This window comes from Copidosoma floridanum, unplaced genomic scaffold (genome assembly GCF_036245765.1).
Source record: "Copidosoma floridanum isolate Cflo_tuat_1 unplaced genomic scaffold, Cflo_Japanese_pri ptg000011l, whole genome shotgun sequence".
NCBI classification, from domain to species: domain Eukaryota; kingdom Metazoa; phylum Arthropoda; class Insecta; order Hymenoptera; family Encyrtidae; genus Copidosoma; species Copidosoma floridanum.
The window spans coordinates 11338819-11362562 of record NW_028321888.1 but is presented as its reverse complement, the minus strand read 5'-3'; the positions used below and the strand labels follow the sequence as shown (position 1 = coordinate 11362562).

The 23744-nt window shown below is 34.4% G+C and overlaps 1 protein-coding gene across 1 annotated transcript in view; it reads right to left on the bottom strand.

Annotated features, from left to right (window-relative positions):
- Positions 1-10363: 10363 nt before the first annotated feature.
- LOC106641337 (uncharacterized) overlaps positions 10364-23744 on the bottom strand; it is a 31753-nt gene continuing 18372 nt past the window's right edge. Inside the window, exons 3-5 of the mRNA XM_089589972.1 lie at positions 19209-19511; positions 11208-11363; positions 10364-10675 (exon numbers count right to left, since the gene is read on the bottom strand). Coding sequence (XP_089446098.1) covers positions 10364-10675; positions 11208-11363; positions 19209-19511 — 771 coding nt within the window. The remainder of the gene's footprint in view (positions 10676-11207; positions 11364-19208; positions 19512-23744) is intronic.

Here is a 23744-nt window from a genome sequence, read left to right as displayed (position 1 = left end):
TAGATTAAAAATTAATATTATTATATCATAAATCTAACATATGGCGTCTATGCTTACAAATGTTTGTGCGAGGACATGGCACAGAAGTTGTTTTTTCTAGTAGGAGCTTTTAGGTGAAAAATTAGGATTGGGGCAGGGTATGGAAGTGATATTCTGACTTTATCTCCTCAAATATCTTACTGAAGAGTCAAGATATCACATTAAAAAGTTTTTAAAAGAGCTTTTTACTTTTACCATAACTGCGTGTGATAAGAATATTCAGTTTATGTTTGATGTAGATGCATGAGCCATTGACACGAAATAAGCCACTAACCGCAGAATCACCCATAAACAACTTTTGCATATTCCTGTACCAAGAAACAATATACTTACGCTACAACAAGCTTACAATTTTATTCAAACATTGAATAAATGTCAGTGCACAGATTTATATGAATTTTAAACTGAAAATTTAACAAATAAGAATAATAAATTTTAAGATTTCATTTAAATTAAGTTTTTATGAACTTAAATTGATTGAATACATTTGAAAAAATTATTATTACGTTCAAAGGGTTATAATTAATAAAATGAAAAGAGTAGCAAAACAATAAAATTTTCAAAAATTTCGTTCATAAATAACATTCAAAAAATAGTAATTTTCGTAACTCATATAGCACATACTTTAGAGGCGTGGTGGTATTTGTTATAAGTTTTTTTCGATAAAGCAAAAAAATTATAAAGAATTTTTTACAGACGGAAACCGAAGTGCACAAAAAAATCTTAAACTCTTTTTCAATTATTAAAAAAATCAACCTAGGAATTCACATGCATTTTGAGTTCTAAAATTTAAAGAATATTAACAAAAAAGCTAATTTTTTAGATTCTTTTAAAGTTCAATTCTTATCCATTAAATCACTTATCTTTAGAAACATTTTTAAAAATTAGTGTTTTTCAAAAATTTTTTAATTCAATCTATTTAAAAATTTAATATTTAATAAAATGGAAAAAATGAACCCGCAGTAAACGTTTGAAGATAAAAGAATTAATAATTTAAGAAAGTGCGTTTCAAGGTTATCATTATTAAAGAAAAACTAGCTTCTGAGCGGTACGGTACGTTACGTCGAACCGGCGCTGTTTTCATAAAAATGTATCACAATAGTTTAATTAACACAGACGGGAATTCCATTTGTATTAACTACAAAAATGAGATAATTAAAAAAAAAAGATAAAATGAAAGTATTAAAAGTAATAAATAATCCTCATTGACTTTGCCATATAAAGCTAACGAAAGTATTAAATTAAAAAATTTGCTGCTTTCTAATTCTTTTGTGTAGAAAACATACGCCCCTTCATAAAAAACTAAATATGATCTCGCCAAGAGTAAAATAAATTAGTTACTGCAAGAGACAGGACTTTGGCAAGTACTTACTTAATGAGTTGACTCTTGCAATGCAAAAAATGTCTTTCAAGAATTCCTTTTATACAGCTAAGCACGGCTGGAATTGATTTTCTTCAGATGCTGGAGGTTTCAATACCTTGAACTTCACGGGTCACTTTTCACTGATAAACACCGATTAAACACTGAGCTCCTCCGTCGAACTAGATCGAAAGTAGCGTATTGGAGTGATCACTTGGGGTTGAGGTGTTGTCTAGCTGACACACTGCGAGACAGTGTCGTGCTCTCGCTGTACATATAAGGGCTAAGGGTTCGGAATCATGTTCCCCACTACCAAAATTTTCCGGCCATCGAATAGGAAAATCTATAAATGATTTTAAACACTTTTACATTCATATATCCTTAAAAAAACGAACCATTTATTTTAATAATTCATTGTTTTGGGCTCTACTCAACGAAGACTCATTTTTCAAATGATGGTGAAAAAAATAAGAAACACAACAACTTGAAGTTTGAGAATACGTTTAGTATGTAACCCTCTACGACAAAGAAAGGTACAGTGTACTGAAACAGCTGTTACGTTTTTATGTTTTTATACAAATAAAAAAGCTAAAATTTTTTAGTAATAAATGTAAAGTTGTTGTCTTTTTTAGTATTAGTTTGAAATTTGCTGAAAGTTAACATATTATGTTGGCTCATGTCACAAGTAAAAATATTTCTCTACAAACCATTTAGTTCTAAAAAAATTTATTGAGCTATTCTGTCTTCTTGTTAACCAGCACATGTCTTTGTATTATTTTTTCAACAAAGCTATTAAACGTGAAATATTTACCGTCCAAGAAAATATATCTTAAAATAAGTAAATAGAAGTTAACAATAAATCAAATTAAAAACGATGAAAGAACAAATAGACACATGAATAGCAGCAGATATGATTACCATAAAATAACACTTGATTACTCTCTTTCTCAAAATTTCTTTGTTCCGTTTAATAATCGTAAGTATGACCATTTTTAACTTGCTTTTAAATTTCAGATCCAAAACTTTTAAACCAAATTTTTAGACGTGCTTGCTATATTTTATAAACGTTAATAATTAATGCATTTTCTCATTTTTTCATTAATTTCTTGTACACAAAATTTTGCTGACATACTAAAAACCGCAATTTCCAGAAAGTTCTTTCGTAAAGATTTAAGAAAAAATTTAGATACGTAAGGGGTGGTCCTTTCAAAACCTTTTAATTAGAAAAAAATTGATTTTTTTATATGCTAAGAAACATTAGGTTTGAATGTTGCTTCACTTACGTTGAGTCTAAGATGTTTTGATACGAATTTAAAAATTGCATTTCATTGTAGACTGATGGTTAAAAATATCTTAAAAATATCTGTTGTGTTAAATAAGATTAAAAACGTCTTTAACAATATGTTCAATTATATGCTGTATGATGGGAATGCGAACGTACAAATGTATTGAAAAAACGTGATATACGAGTGTATGCTGAATCGAGTAATGTCATAAAAATATTGAAAAAGGTTATTATGAAAAAAACTCTTATAAAAAAAAAAAAAAAAAAAAATGCTGAACTGTTTGATTGTGCAATAAAAGTATGTAGAAAAAAAATTCGAGAAAGAATGAAAATTTTTTAGAATCATGTAGGAAAGCTGATAACTTAGACATACGATTATTTTACTGGCTTTCTACATCGCTTAGTTCTCCAAAAGTAAAAATTGGTTCCACCCATTAAATATGTCAATGTATAGATACTTTCAACATACCTATTGTTCTACATGACACTTTTACTTGTGTAGAATTTGCAAGTGTTGAATAAAAGAATGCTTAAATTGCGCGTCTTCAATACACATGCCCATGTGGGATTTCCGAAAGTAGGAATTACCGCTTCTTCTTTTGATGTTTTCTGGGCCTTTTCCTTTCTATGTTCGAAATTCTTGATAGCTCATCTCAATTTTATGGCATACGACAAAGAAACTACGCTGTTGAGCCAACAAAAAAGTACTCGATCCTCTTAAATATTATGTGCCAGTACTGATGCGTCCAACGAGCATGACAATTCAATTTCACCCTCTTCTACTACCCAGCTATGCTTATAATATATTTACAATTATTAGTACGTGTCCTGCAGGTGTTTTTGTTTCACCCTTATTTTCCCTATAATCTGTCCTTTGAATCGGGCACTGCCCCGTTGGTGAATACATCATTTTATTGATCGAACGCACTTTTTTGGGTTTATATTTGAAATCACAAGCCAGGGATTTGTAGGTGTGTATGAGTTTTAATGTTTAACGTCAACGTGATGACGTTTTGATAAACACGAGGTCATGTCTCTGGCAACGAAAAACCACATTAATTTAAATTTGATATTTACCACAAGCTAAAAATAAGTAACAAAATCCCTGTACATGTTACATGACACATACTGATTAAAGTTGCAAAAAAATATTCTCTGTTACAATGACAAAGTTTTTAAAACTTTTTGTAAGGTAAAAATTCGATTGTGTACAGAGTTCCATGTGCACATTTAACTGTATTATTTAATTATTAGAACCATTTAACGTTCTTTGAATAATAAAATGATTTTAAAACACTAACACAATTTTAATTTGAACACGGTTGATAACATAGAATATTCGGATTTTTTAATTGTTTAACTATGTATTGAACTACTATTGCTGGTTTATCAGAAGCGAGTAATTTTTTTTTTTTTTATACGTACAAGAATTGACTAGTTTATAGTGGAAGCCAATCGATTGTATTTAAAGTTTTTTATTTATACAATTTAAACTTGCTTTAATCATTTAAAATTGCATTTTACTCAACTCTTATGTTTATAATGTGGTATTAAAAATGATTCGAAATAGATGGAACAGTTTATAATATTTGATCAGCATTTAAATGCACTATTGACATCGTAACAAAAATGTCTTTGATAATTTTATCCTTTTTGTCTTGTATGATTTGAGTTTAATAGTTGATATTTCTCGCATTTTAATATAGTGGAATGAATCTGTATTTATAATAACTTTTAATATCATACAGATTTCAATACTTTCTCCTTAGAATAAGAAAGGAGATTGTTTTTTAGACTATCGTATGTTTTTTTCTTTCTCAGATTGCTACTACCTCTGTAGTAATTATCACTAAAACTAAAATTTTAATTTAAAACGTGCATTTCAGTTATATTTTTGAGCTGTATCGAATAAACGATGTTATTATTTACCTGACATGAACATTAGAGTTAAAAAATGTGCATGTTTGTTTTTGTTTTTCGAAAGATTCTGTAATTTAAGTGAAAAAATATTATTTGCCCTCAATAGTAAACATTTAGAAAGTCAAATTCATTTATTTGAAAAAAAAAACCATCATAGTTCTTTTTTGAGTGAGCTACAGAATTTTTTTTTTTAACCCGCGGCCCCATTTTCTGGAAATAGCAGTTACTTTTTGTTGTACGATAATCTTTCAAATCTTGAAAACAACATTTTTTGGCAGTAGCTTTTTTTCTTTCTTTTCATCATTTTTACTTTAACGATTCATTTATACGAGGTTCCATGAAAACATTAATTGTTGATTTTCATTTCGTTTTATTCATTCACAATCTTTCTATTTGTGCACTGAGAGAAAAAAAATTACTCAGCTAGAATAATAGTCTGGTGCCATTCCACCGTCTAGGGACTTTCTAACCTTATTTTTACCGTTCTGGACAGTAATTTTTTTTCTACAAACAGAAAAAATCACTGTTCTAACAAAAATTGCCGTTCTAAACATTAAAAATTATTACATAAATTATTTGTGTTTATTTATGGAATGCATTGTTATAAACAGTGTTATTAATCCTGCATCTGTAAAGATATGTTATTCAGTACTTTGGAAACAGACAAAGATAGGGTTGGGTCATCTTTATTACTACTAATTAAAAATCTTGTGTTACCTTTGGAGCGCTTCAAATTGTACGTCGATAAGCTTCAGCTTCATTCCAAAATATAGAAAAGAAAGTAAATTTTGAATTCCAATTTTTGAAATAATTCGTAAAAAAAAAAAAACTCCACTTTCCACTGGATACGAGATAGCCACCTTATGCCATGAACTAAGTTTAAGATATGTTTATGTCTTACTTCTCTTATACTGTGCTTCATAACTTGATTTCAATTGAATATATATTTTTCAGCATCAATTTTTCTATATTATATTAAATATTTATTTAATTTTTATTAATTCCTTAGTTTTAAAATACATAAGCAATTCGTTACTCAATTTTTTCATTTTTCTTAAAAAATTTTAATGCAAAGTTTTACATTGTTTTTACTTATTTTTTTCCTATTGGTTTATTCAAACGAGGTACTATCAATAAATTATTCTATTTTTCTTGCATATTATTCTTTCAAAACTTTTTCATTCGGGAATAAGGTGGTTTTTGAGTTAAGCTGTACAGGATTGGTTGGTGTAACATGTAAGACGTAAAGTATTGCATAAATTTAGCCGCTCTTTTATCATAAAAAGCAACAATAATTTTCAATTCAAATATGAGCTTGACTACCGCTATCTTACTAAAGAGAATAATATTTTGAATGAAGCATTTCATTCTATTGTTTGTAGCATTTTGTTATGTATTCGGTTAAAGCTGAGATCACGTGGTTATCAATCAAATGACATTTACCGGTTATAAAAATAATCTGTGAGTAAATACTACAGCTAAGTACACTTTGTTTTTACAAAATGTACCTAATTTCAATTATAATTTCATAAAATTATCCCCAGTTACATGATTAGACATGTTTTAAAAATTATTCTTTCAAATTAAATGATCTGCAAAAGAAAAGTTTGAAGAAGCTACATGACCATTTATTGTTATTGATTATTTGGTCTGTTATATGGGAGAAACAGTAAGGAGTAAATAGTTTAAAGATATGGATTAGATATATTTAGCAAAAAATCATAACAATCGTCTTAAAACTAATGAAGCCGTTAAATGAGTATTAAGTTGTTTACGATTAAGATGAGCAGAAGAAAACTGCGGTGATTAATAAATAAAATAATTTGTATCATTAAACAGCGGTTGATTTTTTGTTACTATGTTTCATCAGTATTTACAGTCGTAGATGATTAAGGTTGTTGTTTCTTGAATCAAAACTATTAAAAACCTAATAAAACCTTGAGCAAACTTTTGTTAGTATCAAAGAATAGCAGGAGAGTCAAATTTCAGAACGGTTTACCAAGTATTTGTTTCAATATCATGTACAAAAAAATTAATCATTTTGTCACTAATTAACATTGGATCACCGTAGCTAACATTACACAGTTGGACTATTCTTGTTATTGTTGGTTACCGTAGTATTCAGAAACATATACTTTGTTGAAAAATTTTTTTACCACATCTTCGCTGATGTTATGACGTTGCGTTATTGTCAACTATTTACAGACTGAATTACAGATATAATATTTTCGATTTCCGATCACAGAAATATGCTTTCTTCTTTTTTTTTTTTTTTTTGTTACATTCGGGGATACATCAGATAATTCAATGCATTACTTATTGAAAAAAAGTTACATTTCAGATTATGCACACTGACACACTCTGTCATGATCAGGAAATGTAACTTTTTTCTCTCAATTTGCAATGCATTGCATTGAATTTGGGCTCGATTGATTTCTCAAAGTGCCAGCTTGGAAGCTCTTCTCCTTATTTCGGGTTTAAACAGCTAGATAATTAGTTATTAACCATAATTTCTCACAATAGAGAAGTTGGTAAAGTAGAAACTCCGGCCGATGTACTGAATGCCCTTGAATATCGATTACGTAACCTGATCATCATATAACTGTATATTATGTGCTTGACTTATTGGGAAACAACTATTCCAATTTTCAATACGTATTTTTTGGCAATCACATTTTTAAAGAACGAAAATGTCAGTGATATATATAAGGTTGAAGTAAATAAAAATGCAATTGAGCTTCAGAGTAAATATTTAAAAAACATACGTTTTCACGTTAAACAGATAAATATAATTTTACGCATAAAACTATGAGTATTTACAAAATGAATTAACCATAATTTTTAATTATTATGGAAATAGTAATATTTTGTATACAAGCTGGCTTCCACGCTACGTTTTGGGATTGTAAAAGTATTAATAAGTACAGTTGAATGCACTTGAAACAATACATTAATGTCAGCCCATCGCACATCCAATTAAACCTCGTCCATCGGTATAGTTTTTTGTTAAAATAAACCTTATGATTATTTATTCAACTGTAAATTAACAGTACATGTGTATATTTTTAATTGTTAGCTATTAATATCGTTATTGCGTTTGAAATAAGATTTATGTACAGTTTTTCGATCAATCATGCTTTTTTTATTACACATATAACCATTTTTATATAATGAGATTGCATTATTCATACATGACTATATAAAAGAGTTACATTTACACTAATATCTTAGTACTTTTTTATGAGCATATACTTAAAATAATGCCATATTATTTTCGAAGTTATTTTCCGATTATCAACTAATGATTAAAAATAAAAGTAACAAGTTACATGAAGAGTATTGAAAGCAGAAAGTTCACAATGAAAATATATAATATCTTTAGTTCTTTCAGAATATATATTTCCTAGATTATAACAATTAGTACAAACAATGCATGATTGTCTTAAACAAATGAATTTTATTACCATGGGTGCAAAGCCTTAGCGACCTTTGTGCCTTTTAATCACGTTGAGCCTACAGGCTGGCAGCAGTAGTTTTCTTCCCTAGTAGCGCTTATCACCAGGGCAAACCAGTCATCCTGTAAAAGTGATCAGAATATGTTCCGCCATGTTGAAAAAAAAAAAAAACCGAACTATTTATAAATGTTTTGAACTCCCTCCCCATATGTAGCACCATTAATATGTATGTCGAGTTATCCTGCCCTTTTTAGATCAACATGGCGGCAGCCAAAAAAAGCTGGCACTTCCTCCAATCACATTTACAGGTTCACTAGGGCAAGTATGGGACCTGAGGGCCTCGGTGCTTGCCCTAGTTTGAATGTACATCAGGTGTGACCTCTATGTTTCCTTACTGAGGGTACAGTAAACATCCAAAGCTAAAAAATCGACTGTGGTAAGTAGAGACACTATTTCCTACTTTGGGACGTTTTTCGTGATCTTTGGAAGTTTACTGCGCCTTGGGTAGAAAAAATAGTGTTAGTAAGGCTGTACAACAGTTCCTCGGTTCCAGGCATAGCCCATAGTGATGGCGCTCATGCGGCTAAAACAACCATTTTGCCCTGGGGTCAAACGTCATTTGAGGGCCCTAAATGTGACCCAAAGGCACAAAACAGCACTTTGTGCCCATGGTAAGAAAAATGTCGTTCACAACTCGAGCTCTTACATACAACAATGTTTCGCTTTAGATGCGTAAATTTTCCTTGCACCCATAGTATGATGATTAATGTTAAAGCTAGGAATTTCATTGAATTTAACTTGGTTGGAAGACTAATTTGAATAAGAATAATTTTCAACATTTACAAATGGTCCAACGTCACAACTGTTGACTTAGTATAAGATTTAATGATCATTTGAGTATACATTTTATTCCATTTGAAATTATTAATTTATATCTGTTTCATACAATATAAGTATTAGTTTTTGAGAATATTTTCTTACGTGTAAGTTTATGACAAAAATGTGATGTATATTACGAGTTAGCACCACGTAAAGAAAATCAAAAGAAGAAATAGATCTGACTAGCACCTTAATTACAAATACTTAATTATAAAAAATGTTAACATTGTAGTAAAATGACATACTTGTTACATTCAAAAGATCACGCAAATTATGAAGTGTTTTTACATTTATAATATTTTTTCACAACATTCACAAGTATTATATATATATATCCATCCATGTATACTTAAAAGTTTCTACGGAGAAATTAATATATATATATATTATAATATTTAATTATAAAATGTTTCGGTAAAAAATACAATATTCCATAATATATTAGTATCTTTAAAAAAAAAAGAAACAAAATATTATCGACTTTGATTACATACCAAGCTCAACGTTAAAATAAATTTCTGACTTGGTAATAATAATAACGAAAACATTAAAGCTTTAACGGTACTCAGCTATGATATGAATAAGAAAAAAATGTGTAAAAAAATCGCTCAATTGTTTGAAATACAAATAAGTATAAGGACCAACTTTTCTGTTTTATCATATAACAGAGTCGCAAGTATCAAAATAACAAGTTATTATGCTTGTATATCTCAGTAAAAAATTATTAGTTGAAAATGTAGCTATCAATTGTTGCTTCAATTATAGCTATAATTAACTACAATGTACCTATAAATGTAGCTTATTATAAGCTGTAAAATGTAGGTGCTTATAGCTATAAATTTTGCGCGAATTTAAAGGAAAAATGTTTCTAAATCTGATTTTTTTTAAAGTTATATCAGCCATGAAAGGTGTTATCATGTGGATGATAACTTAAAAACTGGGAGATTAAAGAATTTTCGGACAATATTTTAAAAAGTTTATATTGATAAAAAAATGTTTTCCTATTTTTTTTATTGTTTAAAAGTACTTGAAGCCCTCAGTTTTGGTGTGATCATATGGATGATAACACCACTAGTGGCTATCATATTTACAAAAAAATTAGATTAAGAAACATTTTTTCTTTGAAATTCGCTGAAAATTTATAGCTATAAAGACCTACATTTCACAGCCAATAATATGATAAAATTATAGGTACACTGTACTTGATTATAGCTACAAATGTAGGTCCTTATAGCTATAATTAAAGCTACAATGAATAGCTAAATTTTCAGCTAATAATTTTTGGCTGAGATATACCTTACATGAAAAAAAAATGTCAAATAACCAAGCGATGAACAATCCTTTCTCTCGTACTGAATTGCAAGCGAAACTCGAGTGAGTGCCAAGCTGCACTCATCTCCCAACATAATTTCCCTCCTCTGCCGGCTACTTGCGGACATCGGCAGCGACCTCGCTCCCGTGGTGGCTCGATGCCTTGGACTTCCTCTCGGGGTCCATGGCGATCGATATGAACTCCTCGGAGATGCGTTTGTCGAGGCCCGTGTAGGTGCGCGCCAGGTCGAGCTGGTCCTCGCCGATGGGGGCCATGTGGCCGCGGGAGGGCTGCGGCCCGTCGGGCGAGCTCGAGTGCGAGCGCTGCTGGTGCAGGCTGCTGGACGAGCGCCGCTGCTGGCGGGCCTGCTCCCCGGTGTCGGAGTGCTCGGACGAGTGGCGGCGCCTCTTCAGCTGCTTCGAGCGCTTTTTTTCGAAATAACAAAAAAAAAAATAGTTATTATCGGTGGCTCTGAGGGTTTGGATCTAGAAACGCTGCGCAGCGAGGCCTGGCAAACTTTGAAAAATGACGAGAAAAATCATTGTTTCATTAGCTTTCAATGAAGGTCGAACCGAGAATTTTTCTCGTATATTTTTCATTGAGTCGACGTTGGCGAATACAGGTATATCTAATATGCAGCACCTACGTGGGGCGGGGGGAGACACGATAAAGAAAGAATACTGAGACAATGGCAGCGAAAGCATCCGGGCGAAATTTTAACAAGATTCCCATTCCTGAGATCTTTATCATCGTTTAGCAAAACCCCTTACGTGCCTCATCTAATAGCCAGGGAAAGCTTTGGCCTAGCGATGCAAAACTTGTGCGCTTAGCGGTAAGAAAACTTGAATACCGGTAGTACAGAGAAGAAAAAAAAAAATAAATGAAAAATTTCGCGTGGCGCGAAGGAGGGTGTTAATTAAGGATGATTTAACGCCATAGTGCTAGAAAGTGACTCACAATTTGCGAGGGTGGCCTGGCTTGGGGAGGATAGGCCATGTGGGCTGACAGCATCGGCATGGGACCGTAACTTGCTGAGCCTGGTGGTGGTGGCTGTGGCGGTGCATATCCTGCTGCTGCATACTTCCCAGCTGCCGGGTGCATTCCGTACGGAGTCTACGTGTAAGAAGCAGGCAGTGTTTATTATTATTGTTATTATTATTATTATTATTATTATTATTATTTATGTTGTTGTTGTTGTTGTTGTTGTTGCTATCGTTATCGATACATATTTTTTCTTTGAAAAATTTGTTTATTATCATAATACAGAGTCCTAAAATTATTAGTTGTAACCCTATAAATTAATGGTCGATGACATATAATACGTGGCGAGACAAAATTGTTATGTCTGATTTGGAAACTTTTAAGAGCCTATTTAAAAAAAACCAATTTGGTAAAATTATGAAATTTCTTTGTCATAATTTTTTTCTGATAATTCTGGCCGGGTGTTCATAATACAGGTAAAATGAGCTACTGGGAAGGAGCTATAAAATTATATCAAGTATCACGTTATAATATTATTTTGAGATCGGATGTTTTTCAAATACAGTTTTTAAATTAATAGGACATTTTTTTCCTCAACTGGTGATTACTGTCTTGTAAATTTTTCCTTAGAAAAACCTGAGTTTTTTTTTGCAATTCTCCAGTTTCGCCCCATTAAAAAAACTTCATTCGGTACACCAAATTCGTGCCCAATTGGAAATTAACTTAGCACCTTTCGAGATGGATAAACACAAATTTTCCTCATATAAACATAAATACTAGGCACTTGGTTTGAAGATTTGTCGTCCGTATAAAATAGTCAGACTTGCTACTCTGATGAAAATACATCAAAAGCTCACCCGTTGTTCATCCATTTCATCCCACATAGCACACTAATTTAACGTCTCAATTGTGCTAGACAAATGAACAGGTAACGAGGGACATTTTATACGCCAAGAAAAACCGCTTACAACTTATTCAACGCATAAGAGTAAAAGTCCGTACGAGCCGCAAGAGGTACGTCCGTACACCCATCAGCTTCGGTGGGAGAAAAGAGGAGAACGTAAGCACCATGTCCTCGGGATTCCTAAATGTAAGTAGGCAGCCGATCGCTCGCGGCTACTTTCGATGCGCCCTGCATCTCCACCATCGCGATGCCCGTATATATACATCTCCCGCGTCGTTTTCTCTCTCGGCTCTTTCACTTCGCGACGGGCACATCTCATGTACTTACGCTCGACCGGACCACCCGAATCTACTTTCTTCACCTTTCCTCTCTTTGACCAAAAACGCGTGTAACCAGTGACTTTGTGCAGAAAATCCATGTAGGAAGAGACCCAAAAGTTGCGGGTATCGTGGGCTCGCATCGGATGCCGATCGGAACAAACGAGAAAGTCATGTACATCGGTATAGGCAGTCGCTGAAGCGAGAGGCAGAGGGATTGCAATACACCTGCGCAATAATTTTCCGACCCGCACGTACATACGTATATATATATGATACGCGTGTGTATAATATACGCATATATAGTGGAGAGGAATGTAAAAGGAGGACGCGAGCGCGTTGGCGAGGTGTGCTAATTTTCCCGTGGATTTATCTCGGAATTCTTCAGCTTCTCTGTACACCTCGTGGTAGGGTATACATATACGCTCGTCATCTAACAGTCACGGTGACTTTTTTTTCTTTTATGATCAGCTTCGTATCTATGATCACGTCCACCCTACTCCACACGGCTGGAAGGAGCTTGACTCGCTCAGATGTTTATTTATGCGAATGAGATTGGATTCTTGGAATTCTTTTCTCGACGAATTTATCGATGTTTACTCGGAAATGTATGGACTTGGATTGATTTTTGATTGTGCATTTTTACACTATGTACTACTCACGTGTCTTTCGTCACCTGGAAGATCGGTTCATTAAAAATGCAGCTCAAACATACAATTGAAACTCTGTTGATTTGACGACTCTATATATAAAATTACTATAAATTACCCGCTCTGATTCCATATTCTGTGTGTGATATTAAGGTGGTTCATGCAAAAATTAAAAACTGGGCTATCAAAGTATAACTTGGAGAAGTTGTTTATAAATTTTTATAAACTTCTCTGCAAAATTTCAAATAGGCTTATTGGATAAAATCACGGGATAGAGTCGTTTGAGCACTCGGATAACACGGGCTCTAATGGACGTACGAAATTTTGACACCATAAGTCACGCGATTACTTTTCGTAGAAATGGGTCAGGATAACCAAAAACTAGAGTAATAAATTAGAAGCCATTCCATTTGTAATGGTTAGTTGAAAATTTTTCGCTATAGGAAAAAATCGAAAGATATTGATTTAAATGCAATCATGTATTGCCATTTTCTATGTTAACAGCATAGGCGAAAGTGGACTGCTATAATTTTTTGTGGTTAATCGCAATTACACAATAGTTTTTAGAAACTTTTATGTTGTATTTTGTGATCTATAATGTGACATGAATGTCTTATTTCATTCAATGAAGAACATTTGATAACATTTTTATGGATATTGACAACTTCAACAAAAATTGTCTATTCAGTTGCACATTAGACTCGCGAGTCGTGCATGAACCATCTTAATTGATACGTTATTTTCATTGATGCGATCAAACTCGTGTAATCCAAGTGTTTATTTGATCAACTTTGCGTGGATGAGAAAAATGAACAACAAATAAGCCAAGACCGCTGAGACGGAAATTTCCAACGCACACTGTAGCCACGAGTCAACTCATTTCCTATAATTATGTACGTTTCAGGAGTAGGTATACGTAATTCAACTACTTTGGCATTTCCGCAGCCGATCGAGCGTGCACCACCGAGCTTTTTTTTTTTTTTTTTTTTTTTCTTTCGCCAATACCCAGGTTGGTATATCTAATACTCATTCTCACCGCTGCGCACGGTTTCTGCCGAGCTTTACTCGCGCGTCCATAGAAAGTCAGATAAATCTCCACGTGACCGGTGGAAAAAGAAAAGATCGAGCGAGTTTACTTCCGATAAGTTCTGTTTCTCTTTTTTCCGATCGACCGCGCTCTTTTTGTTCGATCCTCGCGCACACGTATCGGTACATACACGTGGCTCGAAAGCCTGATCGGCAAACTTTCATCTCAGCTAGCGACGGAAAAAAAAAGAAAAACAAGACTAACGCGATCATGTGTGAACGTTACTCGCTTTACATGTAATTATATTTTGTTTTCGTCTGAAGAAATAATCTATAAAATCAAAGCTCTATCGTAAAATATACTTTTTATTATAATATCCTATGATTAGGGGATGATGAATATATCGCCAACGTAATTTTGTCAATGATCGAAGGCTTACAATGGAAAACCTGGGTAATAATGCGAAATTTTAAATGATAAATCGTCCAAGTTCAATAAATACTGTCCAAGAGATGGATTTATGGTATATGAAAAGTGCCATATCAACAAACTGTGTTGGAAGTTAAAAAACATGATAAATATTAAGTAATTATGAATACTTCACTTTGTTCCAATGGTTTTGTTTCTAGCAACCCTATGAATAAAAAGCTCGAACTCGATGAAAGTAAAAATGTTTATAGATTTCAATGACTTTGTTACATACTGAGCAAGACAGTTTTTGGAGTAAAAAGTAACTTTTACTTTTAAGATCGGACCTCCTATAAGCACATCGTGTAAAAAAAAACGTGTATACAACATTGAAGCGGTACAGTTTAATTATTATTAAAAAAAAAAGAATAAAAAACTAGTAGTTTTTACGTACATGACAAAAACAGTAATAATATTACGGACAGTAAAATAGTACTGAATCAAATGAAACTGGTGTGGAAAAAGTACGTTGCTGTGTAGCTGCGGACATAAATTGAAACAATCTTGACTTAGAGTTCTCAGGAATAAGACATAATTTGAAAGTAGTGGAATTTTTTTACTCAAGGATTGCTTCACAATGTAAGCAGCTTAGCTACGGTGGTGCTGTCATTAAAAGACTCATTGACAATAGTAAAACTGAATTCTAATTTAAAACAAGAGAATAAAAAGTGCGCATCAAAATAAATTTTATTTCCTAAGAAATCACGTAAGCCCTGTGGTGCCCAAATCCTAAATTAAAACATCTAAATGAAAGCAAACAGCTGTACTCTCGTTTCCAGGTATTCATCGCTCTTCACCCCGACACTTCCTCTATCGAGCCTCTGTCTCACAAACGTCAACATGACCTCTCCCGTCGACGACGATAACAACTCTCCGTGTGAAATTTATCGACACCAGATGGGTCCTCGAAGTGAACGTGCACAGCAAGCACCGGCATCTTCCTCTCGCGCGCTACGGGAAATTTGAATCGGCTACCGAGTGGGAGGCCACAGCGTATACGGGCAAGGTACATATAGGAACGAAAGTAGGACCGGAGAGGTATCATCAATTCGAGTGAAAAATACCCGCGGAAGGTCCCGCGGCAGAGGCAAACGGTTTCTAAAATGCTAATCTCGAGAGCCAACGGCATCGGCCGCTTGTCTCTCACCAGTCAAGATACTTTCTGTGGGTGTACAAGTGCGTAATGGTAAATAGGACGCACGTGCGCATCGTGTCCAGCGTGGACGAAGGCACTCGGTGTCACTGACTGATATCCAAAGTCGGAGAGAACAAAGTTTTTCCGGGGTCCTTGAGACGAGCCGTAGCTCATTCTTGGCGCTTGTGTATACAGCAAGAAACTATGGGAGCCTCCTTAAGTTACCGCAAGTCAAGGCGAGATTTTCAAAGAGTCCTGTCTTGGTTTGCATGGTCTCGAATACAATTGAAAGTCACCGGTGAAAAGCCACTCGAAGAAAAATATTTACAGCATGGGTTTACGAATTAAAAATTTTTCTAATTTTTTAACCGTTACGAAGGAAAATAGTATTTAAATTTTTGTCTTAATCTACTTTTAAAAAAAGCAAGACAACGATGAGGGCCAGATTAAGATTTGCTCGAGTCTTTCCATATCGAGAGATTCTCCGAGGCAGAGAAAGTTTTCGCGAGAGGCTGCACACTCTTGAAGTCATTAAAACATACTTCATACCTAAGTCATTCAAAGTCTTTCAAAGACTTCAGAACTCTCCAAAAGACTTCACACTTTTTACTGGGACTTCAAAAGTGCAATGTAACTTAAAGTTATAAAAAACACTTCATAAGTCATTCCAAGTCTTTCAAAGACTTCATAAGTCATTCCAAGTCTTTCAAAGACTTTAGACTTTTTACCGGGACTTCAAAAGTGCATGTAGCTTTAAGTCATCAAAACATACTTCATAAGTCATTCTAAGTCTTTCAAAGACTTCAGAACTCTCCAAAAGACTTCACACTTTTTACTGGGACTTAAAAAGTGCAATACAGCTTAGAGTCATTAAAACATACTTCATAAGTCATTCCAAGTCTTTCAAAGACTTCAAACTATTTACCAGGACTTAAAAAGTGCAATATAGCTTATATTCATTGAAAAACACTTCATTAGTAATTATAAATCTTTCAAAGACTTCAGACTTTTTACCGGGACTTCAAGGTTGCATGTAGCTTTAAGTCATTAAAAAAGACTTCATAAGTCATTCCAAGTCTTTCAAAGACTTCAGACTATTTACCAGGACTTCAAAAGTGCAATATAGCTTATATTCATTGAAAAACACTTCATAAGTAATTATAAATCTTTTAAAGACTTCAGGAGTTTCTAAAATACTTCAAAGTGCGCAGCCCCTCAAGTTTTCGCGCATGGTTTTTTCTCGATCGTTCCTTGATCCCTCGTTTGATCAATCGCTCTTATTTTCGGTGTAAGAGACGATTCAACGTATCATTACTGTTGCGGACGAGGGGACCAATGACCATTTCCTGCGAGCCATATGTGCTTACGTCGTTGCACCGCCGCGCAATCGAGCTCCCATTAGGCGCGCATTTCCAATGATCACTCGATAATTCCAGTAGCGCTGGTGCAAAAGAAAGTGAAACCTCCCCGCAACACCACAGCACTGATTTACGATCATTAAAAAATTACGTTTTGCGTTAAATTACAACGTCTCGCGGCGGACGTGATGAACAGCCGGTGCATTCGCGAAGCGCGCGATCGTATCGTAACGGCGAGATGGTCATCCACAAGCATCCTAGTCGAGGCAAGATGAGACGCGCCGGTGTTTTGATGCGCGCGATTTCTCTTTTGCCGGTGGCGTGAAATTGTTTGATAAAATGAAAGAGACACTCCAAGGTGGCTTTGAACCTCCGAAACAGCTGGTACGCGTTGTCGAAATTTCGAAAGTGCCAGGTTGTCGTTAAACGAAAATCATTGACGGGTAATCGCAAGTTTCTTAATTTCATCGATCACCCCAGCGGGAGAAGAAAGGAAAAGCATGATCTTTGGTGAAAACTTTCACTTTGCGCGCGTCGCTTTCGAGAGATATCTTCATTGAAAACAACCAGTGCGATTGTAGTGCCAGTGACAAGAAAAAAAGGCCTATGGTTGCGTCAGCAGAGCAATAAATGCCACCTGATGACACGGACAACCAAGGATCGTGCATAACTTTGGCTGGACAGTTGTTTTGTTGCGTAATTGAAACGATGAGGTGAATAATTTTATTCATTCTCGCAACAATAATAGCTCGGCTCGCGTAATATTTAAATAACGATTTGCATGTACGTGCCTTTTATTTTCTCTTCTTCTCGATTTCTCAAGTCGGTCATTAATGCATTCCAGAGGGTATTTTTTTATTTTTTTTTTTTTTCAGTTACAAGCATGTTGCTGCAACGTCTAACGACACGCACACACAATCGCCCCGTCATAGCAGGCGCGTAGTTGCGATTTCGCTTTGATTTTAATTACTCCAAACTTTTGAAAAGTATTTTACGTGGGTAATAGCACTGCAAGAGACAGAAGGAGAGAGAGAGAGTTGGTGAAAAAGCTACCACTTTGGTAATTACGGCCTTTGCAGCGAGAGCATCTGTTTCGTAAGGATGCGCCAGGTATTCGTGTTTTTTTATTTTCTTTCCTGTGTTTTAGATTTTCTTTGCTCCAACATTGGTTTTAACATCAGTGGGGAGTCAGTGAAAATAAGTGGAAATGGAAGAACTAATGCAAAATCGAGATTTCCATACAATGGAAAGCCAATTTTGCATTGAGAAAAAAGAAAATCTGGATTCAAAAGAGTTTGCACGGCTTTAGAAAGTATGTACGGTGGAGGTGTATAATTGACCGTGCAGAGTTGAGAATACATTTAAATGTGGAATCGAAAGAAAAAAATCGACTATCACGTTTGCGATCAAACTTATCGTCTGTTGATATGCACTGGCGTGTGCGTGTTTGGCGTAAATTTAATTTCTTGTGATTTTGCTGTAATTGAATATTTGCGGTATTTTTGACGAAAAAACAATTACATCCTTGACATTGCCAGTACAGAAAAGGACGTAAGTATCCTAGTATTCGAATAAAATAATTAAAAAACGGCGTCTTTCAAACTCCCATACGTTTTCTCAAGCATCGTATGAAACCATTAATAAATAGTGTCAGAAAAGTTAACAGTTTTAAAAATTTATTGTATCTTCAATTTACTCCTCGGTTCTTTTCAGGCTCATTTGCGTGTAATTATTGGTCTGATTTGGTGTTACCATCTAAGTTAGCAGTTTAAGCATTTTTGTTTTAATCTTACTGATGTTTAAAGAAATAAAGAATAATGTTACTTGTTCATTACTATAATAAAATAACTTTTTTCCCCACTATAGAGAAGTTTTCATATGCTGATAATGATACCATAGTGGCCAGACGTAATTTTGAGTCACAAAAAGCAGCACTTTTTTAAATCTTAAACGTTATTAAACCTTGACTTAAAACTTTATAAAAATTTAATCAAACTTTTAAAACAACGTTTTTCAACCTTTCTAAAATTTCGTATGCTACAAGGGCATACTTTGTCAGTGAAGCTCAATACTGAGTAATATACATTTTTACGAAAAGTAATGTATTCGAAAACTGACCTGCATGAGTGGGTGAACAGGTATGATTGGCTGGACGACGTAGATCGGTTGATGATTCTTGGGCACGTGGTTCTGGGCAATGACCCACTGCTGGACCATATTGCGGGTCTTGAGAGTCTTGCCATCGACGACCATCTCCTCCATGTTAGATGCGTCGTCAGATCTAAGACAGTCGCAGAGCTTAGGTGTCAGAGTAAAGCAGGTGTAACCCGAGACCAAAAGCTCAAAGATGCTCGCGACCAGTAGACCGATGCTTGAGAGCAGGCCTGCCCAGCCTTCTTCTACCTCTACGCTATCATCAGTCTGAAATTTAAACATTTTTTTTTCTTTGTTAGTTTAACTTTAGTGGTATACGATTTTGAATTCTCGGGATACATATTTAAAGCCACAAATGTTACATGAATTAAGTGCATTTTATGAAAAAAAAGGAAAATCATAAAGTTACGTTTGCCCATCGTTTAGTCAATATACTTAAGAAATTTAGTTAAATTATGGAATTTAATAGTTTTCCAGCAACAAAAAGTAACTACGAGAAAACACTAAAACAACATCTCCAATTTCGTTGAAAATGGTCAAAAAACTCTATTTTTTAACCCTGATGTTTGTATACCTTACGTCTCTACTTACTCCAAAATATGACCATTGACACATTGCACATTACTAAGTACATATTTCCCAAGGCAATTTGTACTCTAATCATGATTGTACTATATATATATCGTGGAATAAAGTGTTTTGAGTTGTTACTCATACTTACTGCTAGATAATTAATGCAAATACAGTACTAATACGATCCATGATTACTGTAGTTGATAATGATAAATTTGGAAAAAAACTTCGTAGGTAACTATGAGGAGTTCTACGGTCAATAGGGGTAAACGGTACAGTTATTGACACCTTAAGGTAGTGATTAAACCCTGTATAATTTGTATATCTACATATAAAGGCTCCATTTAAAAATGCATGTGGTGGTCAATCACTATCAGGGGGTCAACAACTGTACCCGTTACCCCTATTGTGTTTGAGACACCGTTTGGAACTGACATTTCTATCCTATTTTGAAAATTTCTTTGTGAACGAGGAAAAATTTCAGCCCAAGGCTGTTTGTATAAGAGAAAGCTTACATTTCTTGGCATGTAAGTATTACCGTCTTTACTTTATAAAATTTCACTACAGTAAGAGTAGGGTACACGTGCCCCAGACGTTATTTCAGTCATTTATGGAAGAATCATACAAAACACATTAGATTATGAAAGTTAAAGTAGTTAAATAAATTTTAGCACATGTGTGTACATTGTACAAAGTCTTAATAGTACATTATGCAATGCGTGCAAAAGAAGCCGCCGGTGAATGTTGTCATCCGCCTGAAACGAGTAGTACAGAGATGAAATTAGGTTTTTTGAAAAAAACGTCAAAGGTGGAAGTCCCTTAAGCAGACTGAATGTCCCAATAGTCGGTCACTTTTTTCTGTTATAGGCCTTCGTTATATCTTCAAATGAGTATAAACCTTAACTTATATTGAAAAAGTAATTGCTTAGTGTCTGAACAACTACCCGATTTATCTATGTTTTAAAAATTTATATTGATGGACAAATCAGCCAAATTATCGAATGTTGTGACATGATCGAGTACTGGGACGTCGACTTAGTTAAGTCTATTAATTCGAGAATGCGTGATATGGTCAAATCAAGTATTCAAAGTCAACTGGTATTGAAGAATATGTGTTTTCTTTGAAGCAGTTGAATCCAAGTAATTGAAATCGTTTGATATCAAAATATCTTTTAAAAAAATGTTACATTTACGAATTGAACAAAAATACTAAACTCTTCTAAAAAAATTAAAGTTACTACTCAATTCTTTTAAGTATAACATAGAAAACTGCTTCTTAAGTAATCTAGTTTTAGTGACTTTAGGAAAAAAAAGGTTATTAAATAATCAAAGTGTCATAAGTTTGCCTGTCCAATCCAATCTCTAATCAATGTTATTTTTCTCGAACATAACTGGACGGAGACGGGGCATAATCACAGTGTAGATCATAGTCATTATAAAGTCGATAATCACTGTATCAATAACCCCTTTAAAAATAAATTCATCACGACATCCATCCTATTATTTGAAGCACGATACACTGCTACGAAAAAACGTTACAGTAAATGTGTTATGTACGGCAATCTTACTGCTAACCCGCGAAAGGAAAGAGATCAGAGCATTTCCCCACTCTCCCTCTCTCTCTCCTCAAAGCGCGAGCAACAGCGACAACAATTACTCGCGCTTTCAGTGCGAGAATCTAATGGCGTGTACTTAACTACGTAAAACATATACCCTCGCAGCACTTTGCGTTACACGCGCCTGGCTGAGCGTTCCGAAGCCGATCGTATTACTACATGCAACACACACACTTTATCTCTCGGACAAATCTGACGCCTCTTTCTCTCTCGTCGAGCATGATCGGCTTGTACGCGCGCACTTTTTTTCCCCCGTGCCCATGCATTCATCCCAGTATCTACGAGCATCCACGCAAGCGAGCGCCCACGTGTGAAAGCTATTAACGCGTGGCTGATTTCGATCTCAAGATTATCCCATGCATCAGGTTCGATTTCTCGAGCTGGAGTTTGAAAATATCAATTTGAAACGTAACGCAATGAAAAAAGGAGCTTTGGAGTTAACTTATTCGCACGTTGGTTGCAGGTGCAATTGAGAAACCAATGATTGAAAAGGATTTCTTTTATATTTCGTGAAACGGTTATCTTGAATTATTGTGCCTAAGATCTTTCTGTATACATGTAAGGGTATTGAATGGATGAGGAATAATAAATCAGAATTAGGAAATGTTTGGTGAACAAAGTTCGCGATAGTGTGGAAATTACCTGTGTGATTGAAAGGGATGGTGACAATTTCTTGTTGGAACAATCGTCGCTACCAATTGTTTAATAGAGCAATGAAATCAATAGCAATGGAAGGATATCATATTTCCCAAAGTGGCTGACCACAAAAATGTGCCGACCGAATTGAATCATCATGACTGAAGAAACACTTCGTGGCTACTGTGATGACGAATCGATCTTGAACGGAGTAAATTCAGTGGATCTGTCTGTTTTTTTAATGGTTCGATTCAAGTTTAGCAGTAGAGTTAGCAGTAGAGAAGGGGAAAACCAATATTTGTTCAACGATGGTAATTGCAAATATATGCAGGGAGAGAGTTTGAAATTTGAATTTTTATAGATTCGAGATAAACACGCGTTGTTGGTCTATAAGGAAAAATTAGTTTGTGGAAACAAAATTTAGTGCAATAAACCGTTCAAAACTACACTTCTATGGTATGCACACATACACTTTTTTTTACCATTAAGAAACATTAATAGCTTCTAAAGTACCATAACATTACCCCCTCAATCTGGCACATTTGAATGTTTCTATAACAATACTTATCAAATCGTCCTGCTGATCTTCACGTTTGTTATTCAGTTACAAGTGGTGAGTCAGTTTTTAAAAAAAAAGAGACTTTCCTATCTATTCCTTTTTTCTTCTAATTAAATACTCTTTAAAGTAGTGTTTATAAATAATATTCATAAATAATAATCATTGGGGGTTTTGCAAGTGCTACGTTGAAGTCTCGACCGAATAAAATAAGCTTGTTGCACTTAATTTTAATATAATTTTTTAAAAATTTACTCACAAAACTCATTAACTTAAGAATTTGCAGATATAATTCTTCTAGAATTCTTGGTACAATAATCACTAACATTGAGGTAAATGATCCAATTATCAAGCCACGTCCCTATTATCGAGGGTTTCAGTTATTGTTATTATTATATTACTAATTATTAAAGTGTGATTTATAAGCAAATGTTAGTTTTTTACAGGTAAAAGTAAGCAATGACTCGATTTATTTTTGAAGATATACGTAATAATTACACTATGTTCATTTATATGCTTGTAAGTCAGACCCCCGACAATAGATACACAGGGCTCGATAATTGGATCCTCTAGGATCCTATTTGTACATAAAAAAAGGATCAAAAAATAAAAATCGTTATTGTAAATTGCCTATACCTGTAATCTTTACATTTATCAATTCGGATCACGTTTCTGGATCTTTCACAACCAGGTCACCTTCGGCCGTAGTCCATATCATTAGTATCCGGAAAAATGTCTCCTAAATAACGTTAAAGAGTTTAAAAACGTAAATTACGAGACAGCTCCGGTAATCATTACCTAACAAACGTTGCTCTGATCACAAGCCACTCACTCGTGGCAGGATCCAAGTGTACAACAGATTCCCACGCAGTAAACACCAGAGCAAAGTTTCATTCACGCGAAGAAAAAGAGGAGAGACACGTGAGACACAAAGTCAACAGTAGTACAGTAATATTATGCGAACGTGGAACACAAACAAACAAACACACGGATCGCGTCAGCGAGAAAAGGCAGGTAGGTATGCGCACTCGGAAATCCATATCCCTTGACCGCGTTAATAGCCTTGGCAGTGAACTTTCTCTCGGCCGATTTCTTCTTCTCCTCCTTCTTTTTCGATCG